Source organism: Myxocyprinus asiaticus, chromosome 1 (genome assembly GCF_019703515.2).
Source record: "Myxocyprinus asiaticus isolate MX2 ecotype Aquarium Trade chromosome 1, UBuf_Myxa_2, whole genome shotgun sequence".
In the NCBI taxonomy this organism is placed as follows: domain Eukaryota; kingdom Metazoa; phylum Chordata; class Actinopteri; order Cypriniformes; family Catostomidae; genus Myxocyprinus; species Myxocyprinus asiaticus.
In genome coordinates this window covers 37,255,603-37,276,904 of record NC_059344.1, presented here as the reverse complement: position 1 = coordinate 37,276,904, position 21,302 = coordinate 37,255,603, and the positions used below count along the sequence as shown (strand labels likewise).

The 21,302-nt window shown below is 41.7% G+C and overlaps 1 protein-coding gene across 1 annotated transcript in view; it reads right to left on the bottom strand.

Moving 5' to 3' along the window:
* The window catches only part of LOC127445850 (mitochondrial carrier homolog 2-like), a 32,030-nt gene extending 11,291 nt beyond the window's left edge, over positions 1 to 20,739 (bottom strand). Inside the window, exons 1-11 of the mRNA XM_051706285.1 lie at positions 20,574 to 20,739; positions 19,675 to 19,759; positions 19,385 to 19,491; positions 18,682 to 18,705; positions 18,444 to 18,500; positions 17,844 to 17,901; positions 17,665 to 17,716; positions 17,519 to 17,578; positions 16,488 to 16,581; positions 16,000 to 16,047; positions 15,782 to 15,849 (exon numbers count right to left, since the gene is read on the bottom strand). Of these exons, the coding sequence (XP_051562245.1) occupies positions 15,782 to 15,849; positions 16,000 to 16,047; positions 16,488 to 16,581; positions 17,519 to 17,578; positions 17,665 to 17,716; positions 17,844 to 17,901; positions 18,444 to 18,500; positions 18,682 to 18,705; positions 19,385 to 19,491; positions 19,675 to 19,759; positions 20,574 to 20,660 (740 nt within the window). The 5' untranslated portion in view covers positions 20,661 to 20,739. The remainder of the gene's footprint in view (positions 1 to 15,781; positions 15,850 to 15,999; positions 16,048 to 16,487; positions 16,582 to 17,518; positions 17,579 to 17,664; positions 17,717 to 17,843; positions 17,902 to 18,443; positions 18,501 to 18,681; positions 18,706 to 19,384; positions 19,492 to 19,674; positions 19,760 to 20,573) is intronic.
* Between the last annotated feature and the right edge of the window lie 563 nt (positions 20,740 to 21,302).

The window sequence follows — 21,302 nt, the reverse complement described above, 5'->3', positions numbered from 1 at the left end:
AAGTGTGCAGCACTGGCATCTGTTTATATTGAGCGTTGAATCTATGGAATATTGTGAAGAAGTTTGTTTATTTTGAGAGTGTTGATTATTGAACTGAGTGTAACATTGAAGAGTACAAACGCTGCACACAAAGGCAAAGAAAATAAAAGCCTCACCTGAAGCGTGCCTCGCTGCCATCCAGCAGAACCAGCATCAGGCCCTCGTCGAGCTGCAGCTGGGCAGAAGCAGCATTTTCAACTCCTGCTCCAGGTCCGAGGGGAGGACCGACAGGCGTTCCGGAGCCTGATCAGACAAGAGGGTGTTGCTGTGGTGGCCCCGGAGCCCACCTCGACTGGCCAGCTGATCACCCTTGTGAAAATGGGGCCGGCCGACGATCCAGAAGCCAACCTCGATCTTTTTGAGAAGACAGCTGAGGTGTGGGAATAGTCGCCTGACCATTGGGCGGCCCAACTGTTGCCGTTACTCTCCAGGGAAGCGCAGCTTGCGGCCCAACAGCTCCCCTCAGCCAACCTCCTTGTCTACGCTGACTTGAAGTGAGACATTCTGCAGCAGGCTGGCCGGACCCCCGAACAGAGCTGACAGCACTTCCACGCCCTGAAGCTGGGCAAATGCGGACGCCCGTTCACCTTCGCACAGCAGCTCCGGGATGCCTGCCATAAATTGTTGCTGGCAGGAGAAACCCATGGCGCCCAGGACATCGTGGACAAGATGGTACTGGAGCAGTTCATCGCCCAGCTGTCCCGTGGGATGGTGAAGTGGGTCCTGTGCCACCATCTGGTGTCACTGGAGGAATCAATCCAGCTGACTGAGGACTACATAACGCCGTTTCCAGGAAGCAGTGATCCGGAGCCTCTCTCTCAGTCTTCTCTCTTTTCCCTACCCCCAAACCCTGCTTCTGCCCCTCCTTTTTCCATCCCACTCCTGCCCCCAGGAGGCTGGGCGGTCCGATGCCCATGTTTACTCCCCGCTTAGGGGGGTCTTTCCCCCCTCTCTCCCCTGCTAACTCTGCCTCTCTCTGCTATCCCCCCAGGTTGATGAGTCCGTTCCCACAGGTGTAGGAGGGGGCCTGGGCCGATCTGTTGGAGCTGCGGGGATCCAGGGCATTTCCAGGACCATTGTCCTGAAATGGAGATGGGTATGCTGGTCCGGATTCCCAATGCCCCACAGGCCGTCCCTGATCGAGCTGGGGCGTATCGGATACCGGTGAGTACCCAGGGGGATACATATCAAGCTTTGGTGGACTCGGGCTGTTCTCAAACCTCCATCCACCAACGTTTGGTACAAGACAGGGCACTGGGCACAAATAGTTGGGTGAAGGTGCGGTATGTGCATGGGGATATTCACACGTCTCCAGTGGTTACCACTGAGATACTATTCAGGGGAAGACAACAGAGTGGAGGCCTCGGTTAATTCCCGCCTCACCCATCCGCTAATTTTGGGTATGAATTGGCCTGATTTCAAGAATTTGTTAAGGGAATTATGTGCGGATGGGTCCTGTGAAATAATGCCTCGGTGTGTAAAGTGCTATGGCTGGGGAGGCGGTGACAGGGCCATCTATGTCTGCTCTGCGTCAAAATGACACAAGGGAGGGGGTCCCCGCCCTCAGGGAGTTCCCTGAAGGGGATTTCCCTCTAGAGCAGTCATGTGACGAGTCCCTTAAACACGCATTTGAGTGAGAGTGATTGATGGTCAACAGCTCCAGCCTAACTTCATGCTCACATACACATATTTTTCAATTATCAAAGATAGGTTGCATCGTGTGATGCAGGACACTCAAACAAAAGAAAATACAACCCAGTTATTAGTCCTGAAGAGCCGTCGGGAAGCTCTCTTCCAGGCGGCTCACCATAATCCAATGGCTGGCCATTTAGGACAGAAAAGAACATAACCGAATAATGGCCCGTTTTTGTTTTTTTTGTCCGGGCATTCACGGGGACATTCGCAGGTGGTGTGCGGAGTGCCATGAATGTCAGTTGGTGAATCCACCGGCCACCCCAAAAGCGCCATTGCGCCCTCTACCATTAATCGAGGTACCCTTTGAAAGAATTGGTATGGACCTCATCGGGCCATTAAAACACTGCACGCAGTCATCGCTTTGCATTAGTTCTGGTGGTCTACACAACGTGATATCTGGAAGCAGTGCCCCTGCGCAACATCTCAGCACGTAGTGTTGCGGAGGCACTCTTCAGAATGTTCTCCCGAGTGGAGATTCCAAAAGAAATCCTCACTGATCAAGGCACTACATTTATGTCACAAACACTACACAAACTGTACAAATTATTACGTATTAAATTGATTTGCATCAGTGTTTACCACCCACAAATGGATTAGTTGGTGGAACGATTTAATAAAACCCTGAAAAATATGATAAGTTCATACACAAAGATGCTAGAAATTGGGATAAATGGCTTGAACTCCTGTTCTTTGCAGTGCGAGAGTTCCTACTAGCCTTCACAGGGTTTTCCCCATTCAAGCTGCTGTATGGGTGTCGGCCATGCAGCATGCTTGACATCATACGGGAAGCTTGGGAGGAGGGACCTTCAAACAGTAAAAACGAACTTCAATAAGTTCTTGATCTTAGAGCAAAACTCCACACTTTGGGTCAATTAACAGGGGAATTTGCTCCAAGCTCAGGAACATCAAAGCCGGCTGTATGACAGGGGCACTCAACTATGGGAATTCGCACCGGGAGATAAAAGTGCTTGTATTGCTGCCCACCTCATGCTCTAAATTACTCGCCAAGTGGCAAGGGCCCTTTGAGGTCACACAGCGAGTCGGAGATCTCGATTATGAGGTTAAGCGAACGGATAGGGGTGGGGCACATCAAGTTTACCACCTCAATCTCCTAAAAGCTTGGAGGGAGGCGGTCCCTGTGGCCTTGGTGATGGTAGTCCCTGCGAAGGTGGAGCACAGGCCAGAGGTGAAGGAAGGATTAGAGGCAAGAGATGGCGTAACAGAAGAGTCACACAGCGACTGCGCCAGCCCTGTGGTTTTGGTACCTAAGAGCGATGGGACGGTCCGATTATGTGTGGACTATCGAAAAGTGAATGCGGTGTCTAAATTTGATGCATACCCAATGCCCCAGATTGACGAATTGCTCGATCAGTTGGGCGCGGCTCAATTTTATTCAACACTGTATTTAACAAAGGGTTATTGGCAGATCCCCTTAACTCCAATTTCCCAAGAAAAAACTGTGTTTTCCACAACATTTGGTTTACACCAATTCATGACCCTTCCGTTTGGTTTGTTTGGGTCCCCCGCCACGTTCCAGCATCTCATGGACAAAATTCTCAGGCCACATACGGCATATGCCGGCACTTATCTTGATGATATCATCATTTATAGTAATGATTGGTGGCACATGCAACATCTGAGTGCTGTCCTTAGATTGCTGCGACGGGCGGGGCTCAGGCCAACCCGAAGAAGTGCGCAATTGGGCGGGTGGAAGTTTGGTATCTGGGGTTCCACTTGGGGCACTTGAGGCTTTTCTAAAAGTGAAATCTGCACGTTGTGGGGGACCGCTTTTACATGCTCCAAACTTCTCTCTCCCCTTTATTTTGCAGATGGATGCATCTGACAGAGGGCTGGGGGCAGTACTCTTGCAGGAGGTGGAGGGGGAGGAGCGACCGGTGTTGTACATTAGTTGTAAACTCTCGCTGAGGGAAACTAAGTACAGCACCATTGAAAAGGAGTGTTTGGCGATCAAGTGGGCTGTCCTCACCCTCTGCTACTACCTACTGGGGCGGGCCTTCACCCTCTGTTCAGATCATGCCCCACTTCAGTAGCTCCACTGCATGAAGCATACCAATGCACGGATTACCCGTTGGTACCTGGCACTTCAGACGTTCAAATTTGAGGTGATCCACAGACCAGGGATCAGATAGCTGTGGCTGATTTTCTCACCATAAATGGGGTGGGGGAGTTGGGAGGTCGGATGTTGCCCCGGCCTGAGTCGGGCGGTGGGGGTATGTGGTGATGGGAGTGTGGTCATGTGTCTGTTTGCAGCTGGTTGACATTTCTAACAGCTGTTTCTTGTTACAGTGATAGCGGAGAGAGACCTCAAAAGCAGCCAAAACACACCAGAGAGAGAAAGAGTGTGCAGCATTGAGTGTTGAATCTATGGAGTATTGTGAAGAAGTTTGTTTATTTTGAGAGTGTAGATTATTGAACTGAGTGTAACATTGAAAAGAGTACAAACTTAGTCTCAAGACCAGACTCGAGACCACTTTTTGAAGGTCTCATCTTGGAATCGACCGCATTTTTACCTGGTCTTGTCTCGGTCTCAGACAAAGAGGACTCTGGATTTTATTTCAAGACCGGTCAAGAGCACAACAGCAGGGATATCACTAAATTGCCTGTGCATTGTCTGATTTATTTGTTAACATCATTACTGTGATTGGATGTAAAACTTCCTTCTTCAAATGCAAGCAATAACGCGACTTATTTCTAATTTGAAATTTTTGCTACTGTTAACGGCTGTCACCCCTCCCCGCCCCCCTTCACACGTACTCCAAGAAAGTGAATGCGGGAGACAGAAGAAGAAACTGTGGCTGTCTGAGAGATGTCAGACAAATCTTCTGTAATAAAATCTGGCTACCTAAACAAGTGTTTCCCAACCACTATGCCCACTAGTGTGCCATGAAAGATTGTCAGGTGTGCCATGGAAAATTATCAAATTCCTTAAAATAAATATATACCGTTTTTTCCCAGTATTTTAGTGAAGGCATAGAGATGGTAGAAGAGTTTTAAAGTTGACAATTCAGTATATTTTCCATTAAAGTATTTTATGCAAGTTTAAACATTAAATATTTTGTCCATCATAACATTGTTCTAACAAACTCTTGTCCACTGTCAAACGCAACTCCTCACATGCCCACAAAATGATGCTTCATCATCACACTTGTAGTAAAAACATTCAGTCAGTGAACCGAATGAATGAATAGAATACAACAGGTGTATTGTTTTACTCACAGACTAAAAGCTGTTTATATGTGCACAGCATAGAGTTACAGATGTTATGAACAGATGTGGCTTACTTGTCGCGCTTCTCTCATGAAACATAAGAATATGAGAAACTGTTATATATGATTACTAAAAGCAAGTTCTCCTGTTTTAAACAAGTCCAAAAACACTGTGATACGATGTGTAGATTCTGAGGTACTGTAATCTTCATGGAGCGCATTTTACATCTGAACTGGTGAATGGAGACTGGGCGGCTGCTCCCAGGTCCTAGTGCCTACCGTATCCAACCTCTGTCAGTGTGACTTTTCTCTCTCTATCAACAATGCGATTTTGACCTGGTACGACTTATAGTCAGGTGCGACTTTATTTCCGGAAAATACAGTAAATAAATAAATTTATTTGCCGTGCCGTTGCAAGAATTAATTTGCAAGAGCAAATCTACAAATTGGAAAAGACACAAATTTGTTGATTTTTCATTATCCAATTAGCGCTCTTGGCATCTGTGACCTCATTATACAGCATACCTATGTTACTTGCATTTTTTGCATAGCTGAATTTCAAACATTATGAGTTCACGCTAATAAGACAGACAGAAAACATGGACAAGTTCTTGAAAAGGAAAAATATCGATGATGATTATGTGGGATGGGGTGTGCCATGGGATTTTTTTAATCATAAAGTGTGCCGTGGCAGAATAAAGGTTGGGATATACTGACCTAAACCACAAAGAGTTAATCTGCAAAAAAGCATCCAAGAAAACACACAGCAGTATGTAAATTCTGCAATGCAATGCTTACCACGTCAAACTTTTATCGGCAATTAGAAAGGAATCATAAAGAAAGGTAAGCTAGGTGCAAGTGATGCTAGCAATCTGCCTCTTGCTGCATTCCATTCAACTCAGAAAGTCAGATTTTCCAAGTGCCATGAAACGCCACTTGAAGTCATAATTACAACTTGGAAAGACACGCGGAAATTTTAAACTCTGATTTCACCGAGATGCAGGTGCGTGATGTCACACAATCTTGTCGGCACCCAGGAAAATGTACAAAACAAGTGATAAATATTCACTTTTATTAAATATCGATAAATTAGTCAAAGTTCCTACATTTCTACTTGTTTAACAAACGTTAGCAGAGTAGCAGGTGTTCAAAACATGGTAAATGATACTGTCTTTTGATAATTGTACACTTGTAGCACAAATGCTAGCATTGCAGATTGTTTCTGAATTGGGTTGTTAGGAGACATCTCTGGTGACAGTCAAACACCTGCAAAGCTAACAGGAGCATTACAGTTTTGTTTCCTTTAACGTCAACTTCCGAGCATCTGGCATTGGAATGCCTTTAGTCAGAGATCAGAGATATCAAGTGGAATATGCCACATCCAATTTGAATGGAACGCAGCATCTTTACCTAAACTCATCTTCCCCATCACCCAAAGAGATTTAGCGAGTATTAGCTACCTATGTGTTTACTCTTTTTTTAGGGTGCTAGTTTCAGTTGCTTGCCAGCTATTTGCCACCTAGCTAGGTGTGCAAGCTACCTAATTTAGTTAACATATATTGAGGGATGTAGCTAATGCAGTGTTAACTTTGTGAGAGATTGAGGGGACAGGGCATGTAGTGACCAAGTTACTTTTTTGCTTGTGATAAACAATGACGAGACAGGCCACATAAAGCTATGTAGCTAATGTACAGGTGCATCTCAATAAATTAGGATGTCGTGGAAAAGTTCATTTATTTCAGTAATTCAACTCAAATTGTGAAACTCGTGTATTAAATAAATTCAGTGCACACAGACTGAAGTAGTTTAAGTCTTTGGTTCTTTTAATTGTGATGATTTTGGCTCACATTTAACAAAAACCCACCAATTCACTATCTCAAAAAATTAGAATATATCATAAGACCAATAAAAAAAACATTTTTGTGAAATGTTGGCCTTCTGGAAAGTATGTTCATTTACTGTATATGTACTCAATACTTGGTAGGGGCTCCTTTTGCTTTAATTACTGCCTCAATTTGGCGTGGCATGGAGGTGATCAGTTTGTGGCACTGCTGAGGTGGTATGGAAGCCCAGGTTTCTTTGACAGTGGCCTTCAGCTCATCTGCATTTTTTGGTCTCTTGTTTCTCATTTTCCTCTTGACAATACCCCATAGATTCTCTATGGGGTTCAGGTCTGGTGAGTTTGCTGGCCAGTCAAGCACACCAACACCATGGTCATTTAACCAACTTTTGGTGCTTTTGGCAGTGTGGGCAGGTGCCAAATCCTGCTGGAAAATGAAATCAGCATCTTTAAAAAGCTGGTCAGCAGAAGGAAGCCTGAAGTGCTCCAAAATTTCTTGGTAAACGGGTGCAGTGACTTTGGTTTTCAAAAAACATAAATGGACCAACACCAGCAGATGACATTGCACCCCAAATCATCACAGACTGTGGAAACTTAACACTGGACTTCAAGCATCTTGGGCTATGAGCTTCTCCACCCTTCCTCCAGACTCTAGGACCTTGGTTTCCAAATTAAATACAAAACTTGCTCTCATCTGAAAAGAGGACTTTGGACCACTGGGCAACAGTCCAGTTCTTCTTCTCCTTAGCCCAGGTAAGACGCCTCTGACGTTGTCTGTGGTTCAGGAGTGGCTTGACAAGAGGAATACGACAACTGTAGCCAAATTCCTTGACACGTCTGTGTGTGGTGGCTCTTGATGCCTTGACCCCAGCCTCAGTCCATTCCTTGTGAAGTTCACCCAAATTCTTGAATCGATTTTGCTTGACAATCCTCATAAGGCTGCGGTTCTCTCGGTTGGTTGTGCATCTTTTTCTTCCACACTTTTTCCTTCCACTCAACTTTCTGTTAACATGCTTGGATACAGCACTCTGTGAACACCCAGCTTCTTTGGCAATGAATGTTTGTGGCTTACCCTCCTTGTGAAGGGTATCAGTGATTGTCTTCTGGACAACTGTCAGATCAGCAGTCTTCCCCATGATTGTGTAGCCTAGTGAACCAAACTGAGAGACCATTTTGAAGGCTCAGGAAACCTTTGCAGGTGTTTTGAGTTGATTAGCTGATTGGCATGTCACCATATTCTAATTTTTTGAGATAGTGAATTGGTGGGTTTTTGTTAAATGTGAGCCAAAATCATCACAATTAAAAGAACCAAAGACTTAAACTACTTCAGTCTGTGTGCATTGAATTTATTTAATACACGAGTTTCACAATTTGAGTTGAATTACTGAAATAAATGAACTTTTCCACAACATTCTAATTTATTGAGATGCACCTGTATATAAAGTTACGTTACATCAACATTAGCTAATGCCAGCTCCGACATGAACGCTACATGCCGCGGTAACGCCCCCTCACTTGGGTGAGAGCTAGAGATGTGACAGCAGAGAGTGAAGACCAAATATGCCTCCATTTATATGAAAAATGTACATTTTAAATAGGCTGCTTTGCTTATGTTTGGCATTTTTGTTCTATTTTCTAGATTTAGCTATGTGGTTAGCAAATTGCACACATTTATACAAGGCTTGTTGTTGGTTCAAAAACAACAAAAAAAAACTTACTAGGACTATATTGTTTAAGAAAAGACAGAGAAAAGTGAAAACTTAAGTACTGAATACTTGTTTGATTTATTTTGTACTTGATGGTTTCTAGGGGAAGCGTCATCCAGAAAACCTGATGCGATATTTGCACAAACATTTTATTGTTTTAGGTGGATGGTAAAACTTGGAAAAGGAGTGTTGAATAAAGATGGTTAAGTTGATTTCAGCTCCTTATTGTTTGTTTGCTCATAGAAAACATAGGAAAATTCACACACATAAAATTCACCTCTGCAGTGCCTTTTGATTATTTTATCAAGACATTTCTCATAGTGCACTGATACATAAACACACACACACACACACACACACGTTGGTGCAGCTATCCTTATGAGGACTCTCCATAGACAATGATTTTTATATTTTACATTACATTTTACATTTAAAAAAAAAAAAAAAGAAAAACAGTTTAGTATGCTTTTAAGCGATTTGAGCAATGGGGACACTAGAAATGTCCTCATAAACCACATTTATAGCATAATACCCTGGTAATTACCAGTTTGTAACCTAAAGAAATGTCCTTGTAAACCAACCAAACCTCCCCATACACACACAGCAATGGGAGAGGTAAATGAGGAGTAATCTTCATTTGTTTTCTGTGGGTGTTTTTATGGGAATGTGGATCTTTCAGATCAATTTGAGGAGTGCCTATGGTTTGCATGTTCCACATTTTATCATAAGTGTCATGCAGTGTGGGACTCACACTGGTCTGGTCTTGGTCTTGACTCTGGTTTAGGTGGTCTTGACTACATCACTGCGCTGCACAAAAAGGCAAAGTAAATAAAAGCCTCACCTGAAGTGTGTCCCTGCTCCGTTTCCTCATTTCCACCCACAAACCATGACGTGGTGTCAAACCATAGTTTAATCATGGTATTTGTAGTAAAATCATAGTAACCACAAAATTAACATCGTTACTGTCATGGTTACAATACTATAGTAAAAATCATGGTTACTATATGGAAACTACAGTATTACTGTTGTAAAACAATGGTTTATTGTATCAAAACTATGATTTCTACCAAGAAATCAATGGTGACAGCTGTCATTGTTACTTCAGTCATGGCTACTACAATATTACAAGAGCCCGACCGATATGGGATTTTTGAGGCCGATACCGATTTTAGAGGGGGAAAATTCACCGATTATCGATATAGTTAATTTTTGAGCTGGAATGAAAACAGACCTTTTCTATGTGGATTGTGCACCGACTTTGCACCGATATGACTATGCAAAGGTACTCAGAAGGCTGCTTTCTTAAACAAATATTTTTTTCAAAGGATATTTGACATTATTATTATACATTGTCAACAAATTCTAGAAATGAACACTGAGAAAATAAATAAATAAAAATACAATAAATAGCTAAATAAACATCGGTACTGTTTAGTATCAGTCAAATACTGACCATTAAAATAAAGAATAAATTCCAATTAAATAAATAGCTAAATAAACATCATAACTGTATGTTTAGTATCAGTCAAATGATGACTATTTTAATACTGCCAGTCAATAAGGGGCAGGTTGTAAAAGAAGAAGCACTTACACCTGCCGAGTCAAGAGATAAACAGCGGCAGCATTGTTACACTGTATTCTGCTACACAAGTTCAGGGGAAACTTTCAACTGTGGAAAACCAGACTGCCACACTGCATGACACACAATAAAATGTGGAACATGCAAACCATAGGCACTCCTCAAATTGATCTGAAAGATCCACATTCCCATAAAAACACCCACAGAAAACAAATAAAGATTCCTTTTCATACACCTCTTTTATTGCCATGCGTCTGCGCATGTATGTGTGTATCAGTACACCATGAGAAATGTGTTGATATAATAAAAGGCATTGCAGAGCTGAATTGTATGTGTGAATTTTCCTTTGTATGAGCAAACAAAATACAAGCAAACACTAAGGAGCTGAAATCAACTTAACCATCTTTATTCAGCACTCCTTTTCCAAGTTTTACCATCCACCTAAAACAATAAATTTTGTGTGCAAGCATCGCATCAGGTTTTCTGGATGACTCTTCCCTTAGAAACCATCATTAATTACAAAATATATCAAACAATTATTCAATACTTGAGTCTTCACTTTTCTCTGTCTTTTCCTAAACAATATAGTAACTTTCCGAGTTGAATGGAATGCAGCAAGAGGCAGATTGATAACGTTAGTTAGCTAGCTTTGCTAGCATCACTCACACTTAGCTTATCTTTCTTTATGCTTCCTTTCTAAGTGCCGATAAAAGTTTGACGTGGTCCCAGCCGTCTCGGTGAGCGTTACACTGCAGAATTTAAATACTGCTGTGTTTTCTTTTGGACGCTTTTTTGCAGTTGAACTCCTTTAGGTCAGTGTTTCCCAACCTTTTTTCTGCCACGGCACACTTTTTAGGATTAAAAAAAATCCCATGGCACACCACTATCCCACATAACTATCGTCGATAGTTTTCCTTTTCAAGAACTTATCCATGTTTTCTGTCTGTCTTATTAGCGTGAACTCGTGATGTTTGAACTTCGGCTATGCAAAAAACGCAAGTAACATAGGTACGCTGTATAATGAGGACACAGATGCCAAGAGCGCTAACTGGATAATGAGAAATCTATAAATTTGTCTCTTTTCCAATTTTTAGATTTGTTCTTGCAAATTAATTCTTGCAACAGCACAGCAAATACATTTTTAATTTATTTATTTACTGTATTTTCCAGAAATAAAGTCGCACCAGGTCAAAATCTCGTTGTTGATGGTGAGAGAGAAAAAAAAAAAAAAAACACACACAAGTCGCACTGACAGAGGTTGGATCCGGCAGGCACTAGGACCCGGGAGCTACTTTTTTTTTTTTGTATGAATATGTACAGTACCTAAATAATTAAAACATGAAGCAATGTCTACTTAATTGAGAAAAACTAAGGCAACATGTCATTGTTTTTAATGTTTATATTAACATTAATATTTAACTTTTTTTAAAAGGAGCGTGTTCAATAGCATGATAACATATCCATTTTTACTGAGGTATTTAATTTCAAATGTCAAGAATTGCAAAATTTCCCTGATACTGGTACCAACTAAACTTTTTGGTATACAGATTTTATATGGATTTTGGTACAACATTCTGCTCAGGTGCCCAATAGAAACAGGATTTGCTCAGCAACAACAAAAGTTAGAGGGTACATTGCATGTAAAGGACCCTTTTCACATTTCCCTATAGTAGGGTAAATAGCACCACTGAGGTATAGAGATAAATGGGAGTCCTTAACAACTGCTATGTTTGTATTCCCATTTCTCAATGGTAAAGGAAAAAAATCCAGTATGTTAACATGACTTTTCCAAAGAAAAGAAAAAACACAAGAAAAATGGTTTACAGCAGTCAGAGGAGAGAAAAGTATCAAGTTTACTGTCACTCCTCTCAGCAACTGTATTTGTAACCCCACTGCAGTACTATTGACTAATTTGTTTGTTTTTAAATACCAGAGTAACAAAACACATGTATAGTGATAGAAGTATACAGTTGAAGTCAGAAGTTTACATACAATTAGGTTGAAGTCATTAAAACTAATTGTTTAACCACTCCACAGATTTCATATTAGCAAACTATAGTTTTGGCAAGTCGTTTAGGACATCTACTTTGTGCATGACACGAGTAATTTCCAACAATTGTTTACAGACAGATTGTTTCCCTTTTAACTGACTATATCAATTCCAGTGTACCAGAAGTTTACATTCACTAAGTTAACTGTGCCTTTAAGCAGCTTGGAAAATTCCAGAAAATGATGTCAAACCTTTAGGCAATTAGCTTCTGATAGGCTAATTGGAGTCTATTGGAGGAGTATCTGTGCATGTATTTTAAGGCCTACCTTCAAAATCAGTGCCTCTTTGCTTGACATCATGGGAAAAATCAAAAGAAATCAGACAAGACCTCAGAAAACAATTGTGGACCTCCACAAGTCTGGTTCATCCTTAGGAGCAATTTCCAAATGCCTGAAGGTACCACGTTCATCTGTACAAACAATAGTACGCAAGTATACAACACCATGGGACCACGCAGCCATCATACCGCTCAGGAAGGAGACGCATTCTGTCTCCTAGAGATGAACGTAGTTTGGTGCGAAAAGTGCAAATCAATCCCAGAACAACAGCAAAGGACCTTGTGAAGATGCTGGAGGGAACAGGTAGACATGTATCTAGATTCACAGTAAAACGAGTCCTATATCGACATAACCTGAAAGGCTGCTCAGCAAGGAAGAAGCCAATGCTCCAAAACCACCATAAAAAAGTGCACATGGGAACAAAGATCTTACATTTTGGGTCAGGAGGCCGAACCGCTGGAGCAAGAGACTCTGGGGAATCGGGTGTAGTTGTGGAAGACTAAGAAGGCGGAGCCGTGGAAGACTCAGAGGTTGGAGTCAAGGGAGTCGGAGCCAGGGAAGGCAGAGCCGTGAGAGACTTGAGGGGTGGAGCCAGGGAACTTGGTCTCCGGAGAGTAGCCGACGGCTCGAAAGGCCAGGGTGGAGTCGAAGATTCGGAGGACCGAGGTAGCGCCGAAGGCTCGGAGGACCGAGGCGGGGGATCTGAGAACAGAGGCAGAGCCGGTGGGACTGAGGACTGAGGTGGAGCCGTAGGGAAGGAGGTCCCTGGTGAAGCCGGAGGCTCAGAGTGATGAAGCATAGCTGGAGGATCGGAGAGCCGAGGTGGAGCCAGGTGACCGACTGACCAAGGCGGAGCTGGAGGGATGAGGGTCCCCGGAGAAGCCGATTGGCTGAAGGACCACGATGGAGCCAAAGGGACACAGATCCGAGGTGGGACAGAGGGAACGAAGGGCCAAGGTGGAGTCCAGGGCTCGGAGGGTCTAGGCGGAGTCGGAGGGTTTGAGGTTCCCCCTGACCATGGTTTCGCAGGGAGCGAAGGTCGAGCTGGTGACGTGGAAGGAGCCGGCTGACCAGGAGGAGGAGGAGGAGGAAGTGTCCTGAGTGGAGCCAGCAGAGGAGGAAGGACCAGGGTACTGGACGGAACTAGGGTGTCCATGATGTTGCGCAGAGCCAGCGGAGGAGGAGTACACTGGTGGGCATACGGGTGGGAATGGAATCAAGATCAATAAGCTCTGTGAATGCAGGCTCTGGGACAGAAGGGGCTACAGGTACTGGCTCTGGGATGGTCGAGGCTACAGGCATAGGCGCTGGCTCGTTGACCGTGGAAGGCTTGGAGGGAGGGGCCATGGAGCAGTAGCCGTGGAAGGCGTGGAGCAAGGAGGTGGCACGGGGTTCCCGCCATAACCCACAATGTGAGGGGAGAAAGCTGGGAGAGGAGTATCCTTGGTAATGAAAAGCGTGCTTCGGACGTAATCCAAGATGGGAAGATTCTCCACTTCCGGAAGAGCAGTGGGACGGTGGAAGTTCAAGCCCATTCTGTAGATGGCAATGAGGTAGGGGTCCAAGATAGTGGTGGATGAGACGAGTTGGCAGAACTTTACGGTGTACTGCAGGAGAGGAAGGTCTTGTTTGAACAGCTCCAAGAAAGGACCGGTCAGCTCCATGACTTAGGTGACTGTGAAGGAATATGAGAAATCTGTTTGTGGGTCAGTCCTTCTGTATTTTTGGGTACTTGGAGAGGACGAGGAAGAGAGGAGACGCAGGAGTAGATAGTTTAAATCTTTTAATCAAACGCTGGAGTGGAACAAATGCTGGATTGGAACAAACAATAAAACTAAACATCACAACATAATCATTAAAAACATAACACTTCAATGACTGACCAAGGAATGAACAAAACAGGAGGGTATTTATACAAACAATGACTGATGATGGAATGGAGGACAGGTGAGGAGGATTGGAAACAGATGGAAGTGATGAGGGAAGTGGATTCTGGGAGATGTAGTCCAGGGAAAAACTTAAAAATAAGAGTCCTTGAAAAACACGAGGGAGACAGACTGTGACAGTAATGACCATCGTTACTTTTGGAGGAAAAAGGGTGAGGCTTACAAGCCGAAGAACACCATCCCAACCTTGAAGCATGGGGGTGGCAGCATCATGTTGTGGGAGTGCTTTGCTGCAGGAGGGACTGGTGCACTTCACAAAATAGATGGCATCATGAGGAAGGAAAATTATGTGGATATATTGAAGCAACATCTCAAGACATCAGCCAGGAAGTTAAAGCTCAGTCGCAAATGGGTCTTCCAAATGGACAATGACCCCAAGTATACCTCCAAAGTTGTGGCAAAATGGCTTAAGGACAACAAAGTCAAGGTATTCGAGTGGCCATCACAAAGCCCTAACCTCAATCTGATTTTTTTTGTGGGCAGAATTGAAAAAGCATGTGCGAGCAAGTAGGCCTACAAACCTGACTCTGTTACACCAGTTCTGTTGGGAGGAATGGGCCAAAATTCCAGAAACTTATTGTGAGAAGCTTGTGGAAGGCTACCCAAAAAGTTAGACCCAAGTTAAACCATTTAAAAGCAATGCTTCCAAATACTAACAAAGTGTATGTAAACTTCTTACCCACTGGGAATGTGTTGAAAGACATAAGCTGAAATAATTCCTTCTCTCTACTATTATCCTGACATCCTCACATTCTTACAATAAAGTAGTGATCATAACTGACCTAAGACAGGGAATGTTTTCTACGTTTAAATGTCAGGAATTGTGAAAAACGTTAAAAAGTTTAAATGTTTTTGGCTAAGGTGTGTGTAAACTGTACATTACACAATAAAATAAAAAAACATTCTTTTTAAGCTTAAAATCTAAATTAAGATTTTTTTGTTAGATCAAATAGATCAAGTCTGGGAAAAGGGTCCATTTCTGCACCACAACAGAAGGATCAAACAGAACTTCAATTTGTTTCTTTGAGTAGCCTGACTCGGTCTGGCATAACACAAATGGCGTCATTTTGGAGTGGGTCTACTTTTTAGACCAAGCAATAGCAGACAGGGGAAATTTATTTATTTATTTATTTTTAAACATTATTTTTGCAATTCTGTTTTAAATGCTGTCTAAAAATTATCAGTGCACCAAATGGCAGTACGTCATTTTTGACAATGGCTAAAAAGTGAATACATTTTATATGAACTTTATCATTTAAAAAAAACGTATTGGGTAATATGCATGGATCGTAGAACACGTATAAATCTTTTCAAGCTTCTTTTAAGAGTAAGCAAATAGTTAGAAATTTGACTATGGAATAACTATTCTTGTAAAAGCTAATTTAATGACATTTCAACTAGAATTACATAGCATCCCTTACCCACAGTTATTTACAGCCATCAAGTTGGACACCAATACAAATGGATACGTCAGCATACTGGCAAAAAACTAAAAGTAAAACACAGAGTAAGAGGAAGATAGGAAAAAAAGTTTTGTAATGAGAGCAAGAGCACAACATAAATCAACACATTTTTACAGTGGATCAGATAATTTCAGCTAGTAAGCGATCATCTGTGAATAGTCAGTCACATCACTTACCCCAGTCACAGCCTGAGAGCAGTTCTTTATCTCTCCTGTATGACTCATCTAAAAGACAGGCACAACAGGGTAATCACACAATGCAGTTATGATTGTTATACACTACTAGGCAAAGCATCACTGGTGGTATCTCATGAAGTTTTTTGAGAGAATGTTGCTGTTACTGTTATCTAGACAAAGAGTGGCTTGTTTGAAGCTATTATATAGTATAGTTTTTATACATTTTTGTTTGCATTATTGTTAATGCATAACTCCAATAAACAGTAATAATCCAAATGTTTGTCCACACGTTTTAACTGGTAGTGCACAAACAGAAAAGCTGTTAATAGCAAAAAACTAACAATAATGAAGCGGCAAGTACCAAGTGTTTGGGCAACAAATGGGTTTGGGTTCTCAAACTCGTGATGTTTTTCACTAGTCTAGGGCAAACTTTCCCTGTCTTTTGAATTATCTTTGATGGTTATATATGGGAATGTGTGCTTACATACCGAGTCATCTATAGCATATGTGTTGATGAAGTGAGCGAGCATATTGCAGATCCACAACGAAAAAACGTCACCAAGTAGACGAGGAATGAGTCCGCTGTGGGTTGTCAAGTAAGGGAAATAAGGAGTGACAATGAGTTGACAAATGGCCTGAGAACACTCATAACTGCCTCAGACATCTGCTGTTTAAAAGCTGAAACCACAGTATAAAGCTGATTCTACTCTACATAAGAATGGGTGCGGCCATTTTTAAATTCTTTGTGGAAGACTTCCAGTCAGCCACTTATTTTAGATGGTCAATAATATTTAATATGCTGCTTGATGTTGAAAGTTGGCTATATTAATTTAGCATATTATTATAAATTAATTTGTTATTATAAAAAAAATTGGTTGAGAAACTCTGAATCGCACAGGTCTCCTGGCAGACAACTGCTCTTAAATGAGACTGTGAATAAGAGAGCAAGGCACTCAAACAGACAGTTCTTAAAACCCTGTTTGTGGCAGACACCAAGATATGACACCTCTCTCTATATTTCCTTCCCATGGCATCCACATGCTTTGCATAATCAGTAGAGAGAAAGCAGAAAACAGCTAGAATACAAAAAAAAAAAAAACAGCAGCAACAGAACCAAAATTATAAATTATACACACATCATTCTCTCCTCTCCTTACCGGTGTATAGACATGTATATCTCACATTCAGCAGAACACAAATATGGCTTACTGAACATGGCCACTCATCCTGTATTTAGATTAATTTGCTGATAACATATTATGCTGCTGTACGACCTGTTGTTTAGTGTCAGATTTGTACCTCTCCTCACTAAATTCTAGAATTATTCTTCTAGTTATTTAGTTTTTGGCTAATGAATCGGAAGTCTCCCACACGAAAGGAAGTACGACCCACTGCTTACTTTCACATTGCAAAATAAGGTGGATAAAGCAACACAAATGATTGAAAGGAACAAGTTAATGCCAAAAACACCCATTCTACATTTTGCTGTATGTTTTTTATTTGTTTATTTAGCACTTACGCAAAAAAACCCAGGATTCCTTCTTCTCTGTAGATTGTAATAATGGAGTCAAAGACGCCACTGGAAGGAACAATAGCGAATAAAAAGAGAAGTCAGTGAAATGTTGGAGAGATAAAAGACCACAAAAGAAAATGAGAAGGACAGACCTGTATTTGGCTTCTCTACCAATAAACTGTACCATGCATCTGAGAGTGATCACTGGAATATAAAAAAAATAACAGGCAATATTCACAGACTGAAAGATAAGAGTTTGAGTTAACAGTTTGATGAGATTAAAATAAACATCAAGAAAAATGTTTTATTGTATTCCATTAACTGTATTTACCATGAAAGGGGTGTGTGACAATTGTGGCACAGGAACGTGCAATCATTTCTTTAGTGGTCTAAGAGGAAAAATAAAATAGAGGATGGTTTAAGACCATTGCATTGCATTTAACATTTATACACAGTATGTTAGGTCATTCCAGATCTCAAGTCTGAAAACTTGCTCAAGAAGATTTTAAAATGAAGCAATGCATCACTATGAACTCCATAACACAAATCCAAAATATCATAATGTGATGATTTGTCATTTCATTTCAGGCTAGGTTACTGTTTTTATTTGTTTGGATGCCAAACAACTCATTCAGATATGCAAATATTTTTCAGAGAATGATGATCGGTGTGAATAATTCTGGTACAAAAATCTGTTATTTATTCAAGTTAATACACTCTGCATTGTTCAGTCACTTCAGACTTCGAGTGAACAAGGCCCTGTTGCAAAAAAAAAAAAAAAAAAGTTAAGAAACCCCTTAGTTATAATTATTTTTAGGATCTTGTCACTAAGGGTTTTCTTCACTTAAACACCTTGCAACCTGCTGCAGGCCTTAAATAACATTTGAGGAGGAATGAAAGCCAGTCTTCAATTCTGGTTTACAGGTCTCACCTCATTTACTACATTTTGCAGAGAACCTTCCTCTGCTTTCTGACTGCTTCCCACCACCTGAGAGGGTGAAGAGATGAGATATGTGATATCACAATCATTCACAAAAATGTTAGGCTGAAAAGATCTCTGCCCAGAGTAATGATAGCAAAAAGTAAATAAAATAGTAAATGCATTTGGAATGCATGTATTGGATTCATGCAATTAATTGATATTTATGAAAACATGTATGTGTTCTCACCTCAATTTTTTCCTCCTGGCATTTCTATGGATAAAAATAAAGGTATGAGACAGATAAAATAGAGCATAAATAGCCCCTGCTCAGCTGTCATAAGCTGGAGCCCAGCCAGATGAACACAAAAGTCACAAAGCAACACTACAACATACAGTCACCTACACCCTGCACAGATCACATTCACAACATTTACATGCACTTTAAAAAATGTGATTACAGTCAGACTAAAACAATAAGTAGTCTTCTTAAAATGGTTAGTAAACACTTTAGTCTGACTGAAATCGTATCAGTCTGAATGATAAGAGGTTGGACTATCAGACATAGATTAAGCGATTGCAGATCATCCAGCATGTATACACATTTATACGGACCACAATTGGTCTCGGCGTTGTGCACATGCTCCAACAGACAGAGGTGATGTGCGATGTTTATTTAACCTGCCGTATTTGTCTTCCTTCAAATATTCGATTACGCATTGTGTCATGTCAAGACTGTAGCTCGATAACTGTGCATGTAAATGTTGTGTCCACCATGACAGTTCACTGCTAAAGAAACCTAGCTAACTTCACACCAACAATACACACAGCAGGACAGTATTTAGGTCCTCTGGAAACCCTCTGGATTACCATTTCTGTTCTTAGCAGACATGTTCTTATCATAATAGCCTACAGAAATAAATGTCTAAAGAAAAGTGGTGTGCAAATTGTACCTGCAACACTTTACTATGGACGATAGTTCCAATGGTCCCAGCACAAAGCCTTGGGGTGAGACCCTTAAACAGGCCTGCTTTCCCATCAATCTTTATGATGTGTTTGGCTAAAAGAGACAAATACAAGTGTTAAGAAACAACTGCATGCATTTTCCAAAACTATTACAACTACACTCAGAATCAAAAGGATACCATATAAATGAATGGCCAAGCCACTGTGATACTACTGTACACACTTCAAGGAGGTATGCAACACCATGTACAAGCAGCAAGTCACTTGACGATCTTACCATATGCAAAGAGCCCTGGAAGCTGGTACACTTGTCGGCCAAATAGATTCCTGCCTAAAGTTGGAGGGAGAGGTTCATGCCCAACCTATATTTTCAATGATAAGAGTAAGTTAGTGAGCCATTAAATAGGGAGTGAATGTGACAAACCGATACACAATCAATCCCCTTATCACCGAGAGTAGGCAGGTGGTCATAGAAGTCCACCCTCATCGTAGAATGCTGCTAGCTAAAAACAATACTGTTTTATTGCAATCCATTATCATATTATGAGCAAACACTGTCAAATCCTGATTTCAATCTATCTGTGTTTACAGAAGTTAGTTTGCTGAATTCATTTACACACAAATCAATCAGACTGGCACCTGTGATCGCCTACACCATAGATACAACTGTTGAGACTGAAATGCATAGTAAAATGTGAAGTACACAACAGACACGCGTGTGTGAATATATATTGCTCTATTGCTTTGACAGGGGGTTGTAGGAGGATGCATTTGAGCTGTTGACATATTAGCAATCAAAATAAGCCCTGACAGACCTTGCACCCTGACCTATTAGGACATAAACTATCTCTCTCAAATACACAAACCTCTTACAGAGCGGTCAATAAACCTGAGAGAGCTAACCAACCACCACCACTCAACGAAGGGCAGGTTCAGATACTGTACAGCAACACCTTTATTTCGTTAAAAACATGTCGACACATTAAGATGTTCATATGCCACAAGGAAAATGCTGCCGCATGCATGAAACACTCGCTATTTTCTTATCTTTAATGAACGTACTGGCTAACGTTTATCAACATGCTATCGAAAGTGCAAGATGACTCGGTAGCAGAGCCGGGTGCAAGAGTAAACTCGGTACTTCTGTCATTTTTGTGCATATCGTGTAATTCTTACCTGAACTAACACCTTGATGTACATAAGGGGGTGGGAAAGGACAGTCAGCCCAGACCCAAGCAGTACTTGGCCACACGTGTCCGCCATTACTAAGACAATACGAAACGTCCCCCTCCTTGACGGGGAAGAGCTGTTGATGATTTGCGCATCACGTGATGAGGGTTCCTCTTCCAGTGTGATCACCTGACATAGGTCGTTTTCTTAATTTTCCGGCAGTTGGCGCACTCTTTCTTTTATAGTCATTTTACAGAGCTTTTTATGTTGGTTCTACACTTTAAAGGTGCTAAATGTAACAACTGACAATAGATTGACAACAAGTGTTTAAAATGGGTACTGCAGTCCCAATTCAAAATATTGGAGAGTTGTCTGCCCCGCCCCAAATTCGAAGCCCATGCGGGTTGCCAGAATGAGGACACGCAACAGGATCCTTTTTAAAGGATTTCTGGGCTTTAAGCTGTCTCCATCTTCCAAAGGCATCTCCAATATTTATCCTTGTTTTATTACACCTCTGGTCATGGTGGTTTTTAGACGGATGGCGAGGCTTTTTAGGTCGGGTGGAATTTGTTATCTCTGATCCAGTTCGTTTGCCAGCTTCTATGGCTGCAGCACACAGTGTTGTTTGCCTGCAAACTTGTTCAAATCTGGCAACCCGGCGGTGTCGAAATACTACTGGTGAGTGGGCAGTGGGCGGGATCACACAGACCAAAACATAAACAGAAATTCGGCCCG